The sequence below is a fragment of the Thunnus albacares genome, chromosome 12 (genome assembly GCF_914725855.1).
Source record: "Thunnus albacares chromosome 12, fThuAlb1.1, whole genome shotgun sequence".
In the NCBI taxonomy this organism is placed as follows: domain Eukaryota; kingdom Metazoa; phylum Chordata; class Actinopteri; order Scombriformes; family Scombridae; genus Thunnus; species Thunnus albacares.
Window position 1 is genome coordinate 17,476,708 of NC_058117.1, and position 15,768 is coordinate 17,492,475.

At 40.9% G+C, this 15,768-nt stretch overlaps 1 protein-coding gene across 5 annotated transcripts in view; it reads right to left on the minus strand.

The window, feature by feature from the left end:
- The window catches only part of LOC122993718 (adhesion G protein-coupled receptor L2-like), an 88,160-nt gene that overhangs the window by 55,994 nt on the left and 16,398 nt on the right, over positions 1-15,768 (minus strand). For all 5 annotated transcript variants that reach the window (XM_044368107.1, XM_044368104.1, XM_044368106.1 and 2 more), the window contains exon 2: positions 10,168-10,380. In XM_044368107.1, the coding sequence (XP_044224042.1) occupies positions 10,168-10,243 (76 nt within the window). In that variant the 5' untranslated portion in view covers positions 10,244-10,380. The remainder of the gene's footprint in view (positions 1-10,167; positions 10,381-15,768) is intronic.

Below are 15,768 nucleotides of genomic sequence, written 5' to 3' on the forward strand. Positions count from 1 at the left end.
TTTAATCCAAGGGGATACTTTCTGTGTTTCAGTCAAAGTGTGGGATAAGTGTTTGAAATTATTTTCATATTTCCCAAACCTGTACAATGGAGTTGGTGAGTGCGAAGTTAGCACGACCCATTAGTGGGTGTTAGATGTATTGCTGGGGACTCAAGGAAGTGCAATGTCAAGTATGAAGTTGTTTGGATGAGCGGTTCTCAAGAAATATATAAAAATACCTCATCAACAACATTGATTTCTTCTTCTATCTGTGGAGTCAGCAAACAGAGATACGGACAGCGCCACTCTGCCATTTCAACCCACATTGTGGTGGGAGGTGGGATTACATCCGTAGTGTTAATGACTTAAAAAAGCTTAAGAGGTTAAGCTCTAATATTGAACTGTGTTCTGTGTACCAACCAACGAAACTTGCCATGTACTTTCAAGACTTACTGAGGGATGTCTCAGACATGTTTGGAATTGGCACTGCAGTTCATCTAACTAAAAAACAAGGAATCTCTGTCTGTCTGTTTGTCCTTTGCATATCTCTTGAACCATTCATCCGATAAACTTCACACTCGGCGGGTGTATTGCTGGAGATCCAAGGACGCGCAGTGTCGAATTTGGTACAAATTGGACACGCGACAACTTTAATATTAATAAGCTTTGAATAAACAAGTGAACAGCAAGCCACTCAGCTCCATGTCTGAGTGCAGCGGGGACTGTTTGATATAAACACTGTCACATCACAGCGGGGCGGAGCTTCTGGGCTCTGACTCGACTTCACACTTGGCGGTTGTACTGCTGAGGACCCAAGGAAGTGCAGTGTCGAATTTGGTGCAATTTGGACACGCAACAGGTTTAATAAACGTTGAATAAGCAAGCGAACAGCGAGCCGCTCAGCTCCGTGTATGAGCGCAGTGGGGGCTGTTTGTTATAAACACCGTCAAATCACAGCGAGGTGGGGCTTCTGGGTTCTGACTTGCTGAGCGGGACAAAGGCACACTCCCTGCTCAGTTAAACCGCCCGAGAGAGACGAACGAGCATACACGAGAGAAAAAAACAGAGACGGAGGCAGCAAACCTAGCCAAGAATCAAACAATGGAAGGCCGTAAACTGCTTCTACGATTTAACCTCTGTTTAGTCTCACTGGTGAAGTTTGTATGGATTTAAACCATTTAATGCATTAATTCATTACTGTTTTAATTGATACGTTTGTCAATTGATACATACATATGCGGTTCTCGAGAAATAACAAGCAATTGGCCTGTTCCGAACAGGCACGTTTTGAACGGGCATTGCACTAGTGTGTTAAAATAATACGTTGGTGGGGACATGATGCTTCATGTACTAGTAAGACAAGAAATATGATCCAGGAAGTCCAGATTGAGTAACAGATCCATGAGTTTGAAGACTTATCAGGCGGAAAAACACTGAACACTGGTTTATAATACTGTAGACTTTACAGCAATTTATCATGATAGAAATTATTTTATCTTTAGTTGTGACAATCACAAGGTAAACAGTAGAAATACTGTGTTCATGTTACAAAGTAATCTTGGTCAGTGCAGTGCCTTGCCAGAGAATGTCACCTTGCAGTCCCGCAAAAGTTGAGCCTGGTTACACTTTCTTGAATTTTTTTTTTGCTCCTCTGCTTTGCCAGACTAGTCTTAAGTCAGTCTGAACTCAACACAACCTTTGTCAGAATGGCCACATTTGAGAGGTTGAAAAATACGAGTTTTTCTTGCAAACCCCTTTATCACACATCTAACAGCCCCACAATGTAAACAACATATTTGAAATGCACAGACCGTTCTGTTTTGATGTTGCAGAAATCACTGTCTGGGATTTCACAACGCACAGAAAATGTTCAAGTTTTGCCACGACTGATGCACAGTCGACACGGTGGATTATTTTGGTTCTGCAGAACAGCCGGCTCAGCTGCAGAAGACTTCAGATGAAGAATTTCTCCCAGAGGAGTGAGAACTGAAGAAAAAAGCCTGAAAGTGGAGGGTATAATGACTGTGTCTTGATTTGGCCGCGAGAATCGAGGTTTTCTCCTCTGTCGATTGGTTGGATGATCCCTGACCCTGTGGCGCACATCAAAGAAAACCAGCAAGGAAAGAGGGGAGCATCATTACATTACTAATACATATAATCCTCTAAATGCAAAGAGGGTCAGTGCTTAATATAAGTCATGACAAGAATAATTCAGTTGAAGAGACATTACCAGATCTAATGTCTTCTTATGTTCAGTCTTTCCACACATCACTCGGATTAAAGCAAAGTATAATTCGACACCTTGTATAGTCTACTGAGAAAACAACTCTTTCCTAAAGATACAAATAACTGTCACAGAGGCTAAACATTTTTAAAAAAAAAGGTGTTCGACTTGGAAGATGAAAAAAACCTATATGCTCCCGGGAGAGTGCCATTTTGACAGAATTAGTTCATTGCTTGTTCAATATCTAACATACAGTATTGTTGCATCTCTTTTTTTTTCCAGGGGAGTTGATGCAACACGCAGAAAGAGGTGAGTTAAAGAGACTCTCCCAAGTGTAGCAGGGGTATAGTTTCACAGGTTTGATCTACCCTGAGTGATTCTTAACTCCCCTTAAAGCCCATATTTTACCCCTGCACTTAAACCCCAGCTGGATTTTCCGATCAAGAAAATGTCTCAAAATAAGTCAGGTGCCTCCCTCAGGGTGGGGATGGAGAGGAAAGAAAGAGGGGGGTGGAGGAGGAGGAGGAGGAGGAGGAGGAGGAGGATGTGGGTTTGTCTCCATCACATGCTTGTGTCTCTGTTCTTGTTTGCTGGGGCAGAGTCTCCCCATTTCACCCTCTCAAATCAACCCCCCCACCCACCCACCCTCTACCCAGCCCTGCCTAAACACAGCGTAGTCCAGCAGGCTTGCTCAGTACGTCACATAGACAGGGTGTCAGGAGAAGCTGCAACTGGAGCACGGATTACATGAATAATGAGCCAGAGACTACAAGGACGACGAGGAACAGAGATCAGGGCCCTGAGATGATAATGAACAGACAATTCTGATAAGAGACACAGGCTTTATTTTCATGCAGACGCAGAGCTAGCAGTTTCCTTAACACAGCCGCAGTATCACTTTCATTGTCCATTTCGGTACTTTCATGTTTCCCAAAACGAACCCACTCGTGCCGAAGTGGGTGGAGTGCTGTAGTCGAGGTTGTGTTCATGCAGATGAGGTGGTGCAGTGCAATTTTGCTACATGTCCGAGTATGAAATTGTGTTTTTGTGCTTCATCGAAAAACACAAGTAATTTTTTCACCTTTAGATGAGACACACAAAATATTTAAAAAAAAACCTTTTATGTAGGTTTTGTTTGCCTCCTTCATTTTGGCATACATTTTTCATCAATAGCATATTTCAGTACACATTAAAATACAATTTTTAATGCAATTAAGGCAGAGTCTGTGCTGGCTTTGATTAATGTCTGATTCTTATCAGTAATGTCTTCAGGACATATCCTGAGCTCCTGCTTACAATGTTCATCCTGCTTTAGCCCCTTTTCCAGATTGCATAAGCTGTACCAGGACTGGACTTTGCATCTGGTCAACAACATTTCAGAAATCTGTCAGTCACACCCATGACTCAGTCTGAGTCTGCACTTGAACACTGTTTTTAGGAAAATAGAGCAAATAGATGCATACAGAAATGCAGCTACAAAATGGTTATTTGTATTACACATGCACTTATCCATCCAGTCCTCCGATTGACATGACAAAATATATCATTTGCAACCTCCAGAATGACACATTTAAGTGTTTTTTGATCTAACAACTCTGACTAAACCTCAACACCTTTGCGAAAATTACTTGGTTAGGGTTGTGGGAAGGTCATTTTGGGTTAGGGTTAGGGTTAGAAATAATGTCTATCATCCAGTCTTTTCCTCTTTCTTGCATAATGTTGTAGCTTTACCTCCTCAAGCTTCAAGTATTCAAATGAAAGAATCTAAGAAGTCAAAATCCCTCTTCGACTGAACTGCTCACAACCTGTAGTCATGCATGTTGGCGTGACAAGGGGGTCACAAGGAGACATTGTTTTATAATAAAGGGTCACAAGCCAAAAAAGGTTGGGAACCACTAGATTAGGGAACAATTGCAGTCAAGGTTAAAAGAAACCAACGTTGATTGTCAGTAGGAAACAGAAAATGAACAGCGGTCTCCCATATCAAAGTCTGACTTTTTTGACCCATCCAACCACTTGGACCTCCTCCCCTGCAGACTAATAATTTCTACAGTCTTTAAAGGTCTTCATCACTTGAACATAAACAAATGTTGTTTTGGGGCATTTTCTTAAACGACTGATGCTGTTATTTTTCTTGGGAGGGTAGTTTGTGTACAGCGCAACAAGGAGAGCCTATGTGGAGCTCAGTCTAGAGTCTCTCAGAGATTTGCCAGGAAAGTCAGTGTGAAAAAAAACATCTAGGCACATTCCTTGGCAATAACCCCCTGCTATCTCTGGAACACTGACCACTTTGATTGACTTGAGCGTGATGACCTTGCCCCATTCCCTTCCACCAGCATTCCGGTCAATGCGAGTAGAGAACAGGAGCGCTGATAAGAGATGCACAGATGGGGAGATCTTGATGACAGACAGTTTCCTGCCCCTCATCTTTGATGAGGCCATTGTGCATTGCACAGTCAATGGGGATACATGCTACAAAAGGGGGTCAATACCGATAGCGTAAGGCAAACAAAAACGTTCTTTGTGCTTCACTGTTTCTCTGACTTTCTTCTTGCTGCGTACTTATTCAATTTCCTGCACGGCAGGAGAGGGCTTCCTTATCTTAGACTGTTTATACCTGCAAATCGGCTGGTGGCCTTTTGTTTGCAGGTGACCCACCCTGAGGTGACATTTAATTCCTGGACAAAAAATGTGTGGTCATGCTCTATGGCACAGGCTCTCAGCCTGAGGAGATTACTAATACAGTGAATGCAACAGAGCTGCATTCATGGCCTGTAGTGAGAGCCAGTTGGGAGACACAGAGAGAGACCCAACACACATCATTACACTGATTTGAATCATATATGACCATTAGCTGCGCAAACGTGAGTGAAATGAACAAGAAACCAATGGTAGGCTAACCAAAGTGGGACCAGTTTCATCTTATATTTACACATCAGTCTCTCTCAGACTATTTTTCTCCTCCTCTGACTAAAGAACAGACTTGTCGGAAAATCTGCGCACACACTAGAACACACACTTGAATCACAGAAAGCATACAAAAGCACATTTACCGAATCCATCATAATTTCTTTTATTGATTGCCATCCTTTCCCCACTGTCAACATTAGTTTGAACACCAGCATTTACGGTGTAAATCATAACCAGCAGTAACAAAAATGTAAGACCTGAGCTGTTATGACATTTCTGATACGGAGCGAGGAAGACGGGTAGAGACAAATGCGTGATTTTTTAACAATTTTCACACTGAGTAAATATAATTGTAGCCTCCTTCTATTTTTCTTTTTCTAACAGTGTGGGTCTTTTTGTTCAAATGGCCTTTGTGTTCTTTTACACAAATGATGTGTCTAAAAAATCAAGCTCATTTTAACACATTAAGGCTCAAAATGTATGTCATGATTAACGAAAAAACAGCTGGAGAGGCTGTGCTACAAAAAAAAAATTCAATGCCGCAGGTATTTAGTCAGAGCAACAATCTGCTTTGATTGCCTTACCACAGTGTCTCTTTGGTGTTAAATGTTATATGCCTGCTTTTGTTTTTCTATGTTTGTTTAGCTCTTGTGATTTTTGTTCAAATGAAATTAGTTCTGACATGCCTCCAAGCTACTTAAAAAGTGAACACTGAACAACACCAAAATCCGACAGGTTCTTGTTGCCTTCTTAAATACTTTTGTCCCTGTTCCAAACCTGATTTATATTGTCGGAAAACACCTCTCCAAACACAAAGAAAGGAAAAAAGTCTACCGCATTCTATAGTGTAGACTTGATTTTATTAGAAACCCCTCTGCTTCCTCTCAAGATTAAATGCATTTCTTTGTTATGACAGCTGAACCCTCCTGTGAAGCAGTGACTTACATGGAGCAAATCCAAAAGTTTAGATTCTGACGCAAACTACTTTGTGCTTGTAAGCTGGACTCATCTATTATTTGAATTAGGCTGCCTGGAGAATTAAAACAAGTGCAGACAGCATTTAAGAAAAGGGAAGACTGAGGTAGGGATCTGGCCGAATGTTTATACAACTTGTTACCATAAAGGGTGTGAATTGAACGGCTTGGAGATGCTGCGAGCAAGTGAGATTTAAGGCATGCTTAACAAATGAAATCAAACTGTCACAAAACTGTAGTTCCAAGCCCATTAAATTAAGTGTTTGTTCATCAACCGGCCATATAACAGCAGCTTTTACAGTCATGTCTAAACACACAGTAAAGCACAAGCCTCTCTCCTAAAGTAAAAGAGGCTTGCTCTCACTTTTCGCATATTGGATACATGGATTGGAAACATTATTGCTGCTTTTGCTTTACCAAAAAATGCACTCAGGAAATCGCTGTTGCAATAAATCTAGGATGACCCTATCAAGGGTGATATTGTATTTCATTTCCTCTGAGTGAAATTCTGATCCTGGAGATTCATATGACTCTGGCTCATTTCAATTTCATGTTCTCTTATGATTCAAAACTTTCCAGGTTCTCTGCTATTCTTAACACAGCATATTGTTACGCAAGACTACACAGAAATATGTCTTGTGCACTGCAGAAAAGCTGCATGAGGGATTGGGGCAAAATGCTGACAAAACTGGATTAGTAAATAAGACAAAACAAATTAAAAAGTAAGAAATATGATGATTTATCTGTTTCAATATGGCTCCCAATCTGCAGAAAGGCCCATTCAATCCAGATAATGAACCCCTGCCTTATTTCTTGAAATGTTTCCAGTTGGGCTGAATTTCCATGCAAGACTGATATATCAGATTTTTTTTTTCCTGTGTGCTTGTTCTCACCACACAGATTGACCAGTCATCTGTGAATCTCCCATGGTTTAGCTGATAATTCATGATCGCCCTGCCATGGACCCGCAGCATTCAATATGAATTATAAAATGGCAAGCCAAGCATATCAATGGATGACAGACTGGATGTGTATGGCCCGGGGCCAGAGAGGAGTTAAAGCACAATAGCTTCCCCATTCAGTCAACCCCAGGACTGGAAATACCAGTGTGGCACAAGGGAGGGTCTTCCATCAGCACAATGTATGGCACTGCTTGAGACAAATGTTGTGCTGAGACATATTGTTAACCTTTACAACCTTTTGGGGGGAAACACAAGCGTGCTGGTATGTTCATTCGAGGAATATTTCACAATCAAGAAAGTCTCCCCTCGAGAGAAATGTATACTGTACTCAAAACTAACAGAAAAAAGCAGAATCAGGAATCTACTTTTTTTCATTATCTTTGTATATCAGACTCTTTTCTACTGATTCTGAGTAAAAAAAACTGCATACTTATGTCTCTTATTCACACAGTCTGCCCGTCTACCACACTTGCTAGGACCTAAACAAACATTCCCTCTTCACTCTGATCTCCATCTCTGCAGATATGACACAGCTATCGCACACAAACCACTTAATCTTTTACATTTCCTTTTTGTGCAATATTTAGATATCAAGCCTGAGGTTCCCGCTCTCCGTTTGGCATTTAAACACAACAGCCAACTAAAAGTATTGACACTGACTGCACGACATAATCCCCCCTAAATCTGCCTTTCTTTACTTTAAACACTCAGATAACAGCTTTCATTCAGGCACAGCAGGTATGTGCCTGCGTACTTGCCCCACCTTTGTGGTAGCTCCCTTTGAATCTGGCCGTCTTCTTTCATATCTGCAGACTGGGCGGTCTGAATCACCTAAAACAAATCTGATACCTGCATGACCTAGTTTACTCTAGCAGCAGCGTCATTTTATGGATCTGTTATATAATGGCACAAGGATGTGGGAGAAATGGATTACAAATAATGAGAACAAGGAATAACATATAGGGAGACTTTAGAGAACACAGTGTAATGTTTCTTCAGCTTCTTTATACCCTATTAAATATACTAAAAAGATACAAAAATGGCATAATTTAAAATTGTAATCCTTAATATTTTCATGAAATCAAACCCAATTTTGATACTATTTATGGTCAGCATTTCTTTCTGCAATAGATATTTCATGTATTTACATTCAGTAATTACCTCCCTATATAGTAGTTTTCATTGTTGGTGGCCCTGTATTCAAATACCCTTCCTATGCATGCAGGATTCACAAGAAATGATGAAGCATATAATCCAGTATTACTGTTTTTCATTTTATCTCATCAATGACATGTTCACTGTTACACAGTCTTTTCAGAAATGTTTTAAGTACTGCTAAGCAAACTGAACATTTCCTTCTGCCACTGCTTCACATTATCAGCCTTCAACTGCAAAAACACAGGGTGGCTTTTATTATAAAGCAGTCAAAGGAAATATATTTGTCACCCAGACTAGAGCTAACAATGACCGTTATCAAAAATATGCCTATAAAACTAAAATTTGTCATTTTAATAATCCGTGTTTTACGACATGCATTTACTACACTTTCCTTGGTTCCATTTGATTTTGCACAAATTGATTCAGTTTCTCAACACAGACACCGGACTGTTATTCATTCTTTCTGCTGGCCAGACAAGTCAGTACCAGCAGAGAGAAAAATCACTTTCTTTTCAGCTATGTCAATGAGAATTTCAAAGCACTCGGAATGTTTTGGATGAAAACGATAACCTGATTATACTCTCTCCTGGTGAGGGACAGAAGGTAATTATCAAGTGGAGTTTTTCTTCACAGCGACTCAGATGGAAACGGAGACCATAAGCAATGGGATGCTAGCCCTCAGAGCTGGACAGGCTGAAGGTGAGTGGCATGCGGATAGAATCAGATATTGTTTTCAGAGGCACCCATACACACACACATTCCTTTATTGATGGATGGGCAAATATGCATTCTTAGCGCTGAGAGCCCTCACATCAACTGAAACCCAAAACCTGGAGTTTCTGCATACCAAAGCAGTATTCCTCTTTAAGAAATTCAACAGGACTATTCAACTCAGTTTCTAAGCGAGGCCAAATCAGAGGTCTATTCTTCAAAAGCCTCAGTAACATTTCTGAGTAAGACTCTTCCATATTATCTTTAATTGCTAATCTACCCGCAAGAAAAAAACATATCTCTGCTTGAAAGACTGCGGGGATAGCCTGCTCTATAGCAATCTGTCTTTGTTAACAAATTGTACACCGCAGCTAGACCTAAAATAAAACCGGAAGAGAAATCTATCACAGAACAAGACAGCAAGAGCGAGAAAAAAAAGGCAAAATCCAAATTGAAAAGGAGTCCCCTGAAATAATGTACTTCAACATCTATCTGTAATCAATGCTTGGCACACTAGTATGTGATTTAGGGTTACTTTGTTTGCCGGTACAATAGGACTGAAAGGGGAAAAATGTAATGATCATCATTAAGCAGACATACCAACATCAGCGGTTTTGATGGGCACGTAACAGACGGGAGTGTTTTGTGACAATACTTGTAATTACAGCCAAATGTACTAATCAAAAGTGAGGGAAGGAACCAAAAACGAGCCTTGGGATGTCATTGCACACAATTAAAAACACTGACACATTCTTTCCTTGTTCCTGAGTCTGGCATTGAATCAAGTGCCCTGCTTTTGATGGTGCCAGGTATACTGGCTGCTCAGAACGGTCTGATTTAGGTGCAAATAAAAAATGTATCTACTCTCCAAGGCTCTGGTGCCTCAAAGAATACTGACACAATCTGTTAAGAAGCTCATCATGCAGAAAAGGTGCAGTTATGAACCTTTAGGGGAAGGACTCTGTTCTGGAAGTGAAGAAATGTGTCAGTGCAAGTGTCCATGGGCCGCTAGGAATATTCAATGAGTTCAATATGATGTGTTTGAAATACTTTTTTTTCAAACTACAAGGGTAAAACCACTGAACAGCAACCTTGCTACGTAACCGTTCTTCATTTCTTTTATATGTCCACAACAATGTGTGCTAATAAATTCAATATATTCATAAGCTGAATAATAAGTGGCTTCTTGAAAGGTTGACCAGACTGACATTAAGACTACTTTCCGCCACGCAACTCCATGGTAACTCACCTTGTGAACAATGCAAGCAAAAGAGAAGGAGCAAGAGGCAGCGAAACACTGGACACCTCCACAGTGCAGAAGCCATTGTGTGCTGTATGCAAACAATCCAGGAGCTTGATGGCTGATAATAGTGGTTCAACGCGTTGCAGTGGGAGAGAGGAAAGCTGGAGAGATGTCAACGATCAGTAGTTCTCGGAGAAGCATCACCAGTCATCTTCTCATCTGGAAAAAGGAAGGAGAGACATCATAAAAAATGGAGGAAATTGATGATTGTCATTATTACCCTCACAGCCTTGGATTTTCTGGTGTGCGGTGTCAGTTTTTATCTGGCTTCAACACGTGTGCATTGTCATAGAAGAAGTCATGTGTGAGCTGCTTGTGACACGTAGTCAAGCACAAATCTGAGCACTGGGAAAACAAAATTCCTGACTGCGGTTTGATTGAGTAAACAAAAGGATTTTTTCACACAAATATTAAAACTTTGTTCTCAGATGTGCGTGAAAACAAAGCAGATAAAGTGCCTGGTGTTCAGCACTTATTTGGCACTCGGCGGCGTGTTACGACTGAATGTTTACACTGCCTCATTCTCCCACTCTTCCCCGTTCCACCTTCCCCATTTACTCCCAGATCCTCATGAGAAAAAGCTTGTCGCTCCGGCAACACGTTCACACAGGACGCCATTAGAGACACGACTGCATTGTGAGCTACTTTTGTCTCCTTCCTTATCAAGGGGTGGCAAAAACAGTCCTTTGTCTGCAAAAAGCAGCAAAAGGTTAGAGTCTGAGACAGACGAACACACCAGACAGATAAGCTGCTTACCAAAGTCAAACACCGAGGAGGGATCCGTTGTGTCATATGTGAAATGCCACACACACACACACACACATTCACTGACTCACATATGCATGCCTGCACAAACATATAGCCGAGGACATGCACACTCCTGCCGACGTGGGCGTAGAAAAATAGCCTATGCATCAACACACACACACACACACACACACACACACACACATTGATTGTATCTTGTTTATTCCCTTGTGGTTGCCATCCAGCATGTCCCCAATGTGCGCACACATGTATCAGCACACACACACACACAGGATTGGTCACTTGGTAGCTGTCACCATGCAGAGGAGAGTGAATGTTTCTAGTTTCTGAATGCGCTCCTCCAGAGCCACCCGTCAACTACCCTGATTATTTTATAATGAACCTAAATTTAAGCAGCAGAGCAGTCAGCTCTGATCGCTCTTCGGGCCTCGCTAATGCTCTTGGATATTTTTGGCAACATGAAAACCCACAAAACATGGGAAGCTTTTACATTAGCATACTGAGTAATAATTTAAGTCACTATTGGGTTCATTCTATACATAACCGATGCCTGGTCGGGGGATAGTAGTCGAATAAAAGCCCACTGGATCTCCACCTCGCCTGACACAGTATTTATTTTCATTTGAGGTCACTCTGGTCGAGCAGTTGTGCAGCACAGTCTGTGCCAAGGAAACACACATACAGCTAGCTTATAATTTATCAGTTAAACTTGGGTGGTTTTATAGGAATTGCGGTTTTATTTGTCTTCCAGTTGTTTATCTGCCAGTGGCGCCGAACCAGATCAGATAAGACAAAACTGGAGGGTGCGAGCTCCCCTGCATGGGAAGTCTCATACCACTGTAGCTGCTCAGAATCTCAAGTCTTCCAACAAGACTGCCACCAGTTCAATACTGGGCAGAGCACCAAATCTCCAGAGACGCACGTGACTTCTTCCTCTCTTTGCACTCAGCCATTTATCATCTCCAAATATGTGGCATGGACCCATAGGGGTAACCATAATGGTGGTTGACAGGAGGAGATTGGAAACTGTTGGGGGGACGTCCCCCTGCCCTTCTGGCCTGCTGGGCCTGCTGAGCAACTCAACCCCTCTAGACATCAGGGGGCGAGAGCCTGCCAGGCCCCGCGGACACAGGCTTGCCCTCACCACCCCGGGGTTCTTTCTCCTGATTAGCCCCCGCCTGCTCCGTCGCCCTGCTGAGTAACATGTCTCCTTTCTCCTTTAAGCTGGTGGAGGATACAGCCATGCTCATCTTCCTAAAAACACTGTTTTGTTTGGTGGGATTTCTGCACTGAATTGGTCCGGCCTTGAGATAAAAGGATTAGGCGATTAACATTAAGATGCTTTACACAAGTACTGACAGACGTATCATAATTTCACATCAGGGGACAGGGGGGATGATGGTTGTGGGGGGCTGAGATGTTCTCAAGCAGAAAATGATTTTAAGAGGTAAGTGAGGCATCGTTAACCCCTCAGAGATTGCGCTGAGGAATTATCTACAACAAGCCCCCCCCTCCCTCTGAGTCTGGGAATTGAGGTTACATGATACTCGGCCAGCAATTTTCACATAATGATCGTCATGTTCCACTGAGACAGATTTGTACAAAAAAAAGGTACACAGTTATGACTAACTGTCAACACCTACTCTAAATCTAATGAACTCAAACACAGAATATACACCAGAAGACCATTGACTAAATCAAAGTTATTCATTTTCATTTTCTGCGCCTTGAGCTCCTCTTCCTAAAAAAATACAGGTATGTACATTCCCTCAGGGTTTCTCTTTCTATTAACAGTATATCTTTCTGGAAACGAGACAAAAAAAAATCCACCAATGAAATGAATAATGATACACAAACATTCATGACATCTGTTTTTCTTTTGTCTCCTATACATACACAGTGGAAACCCGAGGAGAGAAATCTATCATCAGTTAAGATAATGGAGAAAATCACAGTCCACAGCAAATTTTTCACATCAGCCTGATAGAAATAATAAGCAAGCATTTAAAAGAGGACGGCAGGCAATTAAAACATAATTAAAATAAATGGATAGAAGGAGACAGCCCACATGTCTTAACATGAAATACAAGGCTGTGTGCAACAGCCGGCTGAATGAATGTGAGGCTCCTCTGACAAAGCTTGTGTCTGCCTCACTCAAGCTGGAGAGGCGTCCAGAGAAAGAGAGTGAGAGAAGGGGGGAGTTTGGGAGTTTCTAAGCCGGGAGGGACTAAATGGATGGGAGAGGGAGAGCAGAGGAGGAGAAGAATGGAAGGGGGAGAAAGAAAGGGGCGGTAGGGTCACAGTAGAGGATTGACAGGCTGTGAGTATGGCCTGACCTCCTGGGTTCGCCTCCAAGTTTTCTCCACAGGCTTAGAGAAGACAAAAATAAAGCCCAGGAATGTTAATTTATTTTCAATTGTCAACTCCGAGAAGAGAGAGATAAAGAGTGCATACATACATATCAAGTAAGACTGGAACAAAACTAATGTGCAAGTCCAAGTGTAAGCTGAAAACCTACAAGTGAAATAGAGATGTGGCTCTGTTGAGCTGGATCTTGCCAACACAATGATTCGTCTTCCACTCTTTGAATAACTACTAATTTGGAGAACTTTCTGCCCCGCCCCCATGCCCTACATTCAAGACCAAAAAAAAAAAAGAAAAAAAAAAAAAAGACACACATGTGAGAGGGGAATTTCAAACATCAGAAAATGGTTGATGGGCTAGAAGAGGGAGACCAGGAACTACAGGAACTAAGAAAACACAGCCTCCAGACACTTTTCTTCTGTCCTCGGTACACTCTGATGTTCCCAAGGAACTCTTTTGTCATGACAGTCCTGTCAGGGCTGCGCTTTCAACCCCTGCAGGGACATGATGTCATTTCCTTGGCTCCACCAGTGATGTAGAGAACTTGCCATCAGCTGCCAGAAACAGTGCTGGTCCGACATCGAGCACAGTGTACAGAGTGTGTTTTCTCATTGTAGAGCTTATAAGATATGAGGAGTAGGATGATCAGGTTGAAAACAAAAAACAGAGATGGGCTGACATGGTTTAGAGCTGCACACACTGAAATTGTAATTGTAAAATGTCTTGAAAAGAGCTGAGACAATGGATCAATTAGTCTATCGACAGAATCAAATTAAGTCTTTTTATTTTAAAGGAAAAACTACAAAACTTAACTGGTTTCAGCTTCTCAAATGTGAATATTTACAGATTTCTCCTGTGATAGTAAAAAAAAAAGTTTTGGGCTTTTGTTGCAAAAAACAAGACATTTGAATGTATAAACTTGGGGTTTGGGAAATTGTGATTGACATTTTTAAACTATTTCTGGACATTTTACAGACCAAGTGATTTATCCAGAACTGGTTTAAGAGTAGTTTTAAGAGTAACACAATATCTCCCTTGTAAAGGAGATCATGTATCTCAGGAGACTTCATAGTTAAATAAAATAAAAATAAAAAACAAACTTTTTTATACTTTTTTAACTTTTTTTGACGGAGGATTACGTAGCAACCAAACTAGACTAAGAAGTGATAAATGATGTTGCTTTACTCCAGTTTGCATGTGTGTTGCATGGTTGGTTTGGATGTTTTGGGGATTGCGTGTTCTCACGCTGATTTTTTTTTTTTTTTTTAGAAAATTTAGCTTTTGATTTGTTCATATGAGTCAGCGTGGGCAAGTTATTTCATCATAATTACTGCTGGGGTTCGGTGTCCTTAAATAAATATTTCAACAGGTGTTTATTAAGATGGTTAATATTTCTCCCAGAACTTCTTACAAGATCTTTTTGTTTTAAGTCTGGGTCAGAACAAGTTCCTGTAACATTTAAATAAACTCTAAATCAAGGCACTTAAACTGCAGCTTTTATGTCTTGTTTTCTTCTGGATAAATGGCTCTAGATTAAAAGAAGACATCAGAAAATGCTTTTAAAGTTAAAGATGTTCTCCAAAAAGCCCAAACAGAAACCCCTCTGAAAGGTGCAATTCTTTACTATTTTATTGAGAGTGCACAACAGTTGGTGTGTTCAGCGGCTCTTGGCCAAATGATTGAGGGAGTAGATAAGATAGAGTGCCAGCGGGCAGATGGACATAGTGAAACAGAGAGGGGTGAGCAAAGAAGCTAAGAAGCTTAGCAAAGTAAAGAGAACAAAGAAGACCCAGGATGAACAACCAGGTTAGTGTCAAGCAAAATGAAGAGAGGGCAGTGTGTAGTCTTCAAAAGAGCTATGCAGCCGAGCAGACTCTTGGAAAAGGGGTAAAAGTCGATGTTTTTGTCAAGGTTTGTAGTTGAAATCGGCTGCCAACTAAATAATGAAACTCACCATTACTGTCTAAGTCTGCTTCACCTGTCAAGAGAAATACTAACTTTAGGACTGCATCTAACAATCATTAATTTAGCAGCAAAATATCAAAACATATTCCCAGAGCTCATGGTGATCAACAGAAAATTAATCAGCAACTATTTTAACACTCAAATAATCTTTTTAGTTATTTTTTTAAGCAAAAATGTCAAATATTTGCCGGTTGCCGCTTCTCAAATGTGTGGATTTGAAGCAATCTCTTTGTTGATCAGACAAAACAAGACATTTGAAGAAGTTGAGCTCTAAGAAATAAAAACTGGCATTTTTCACTATTTTCTGATATTTTATAGACATTAATTGCTTAGTTGAGAAAATAATGAGCAGATTAATCTAATAAAAATCTAATAAAAATGCCCAAAACATACAAAAAAAATAGTTTGGTATCATAGAAAATTGACAAATTGGAACCACTGAATTCTTGT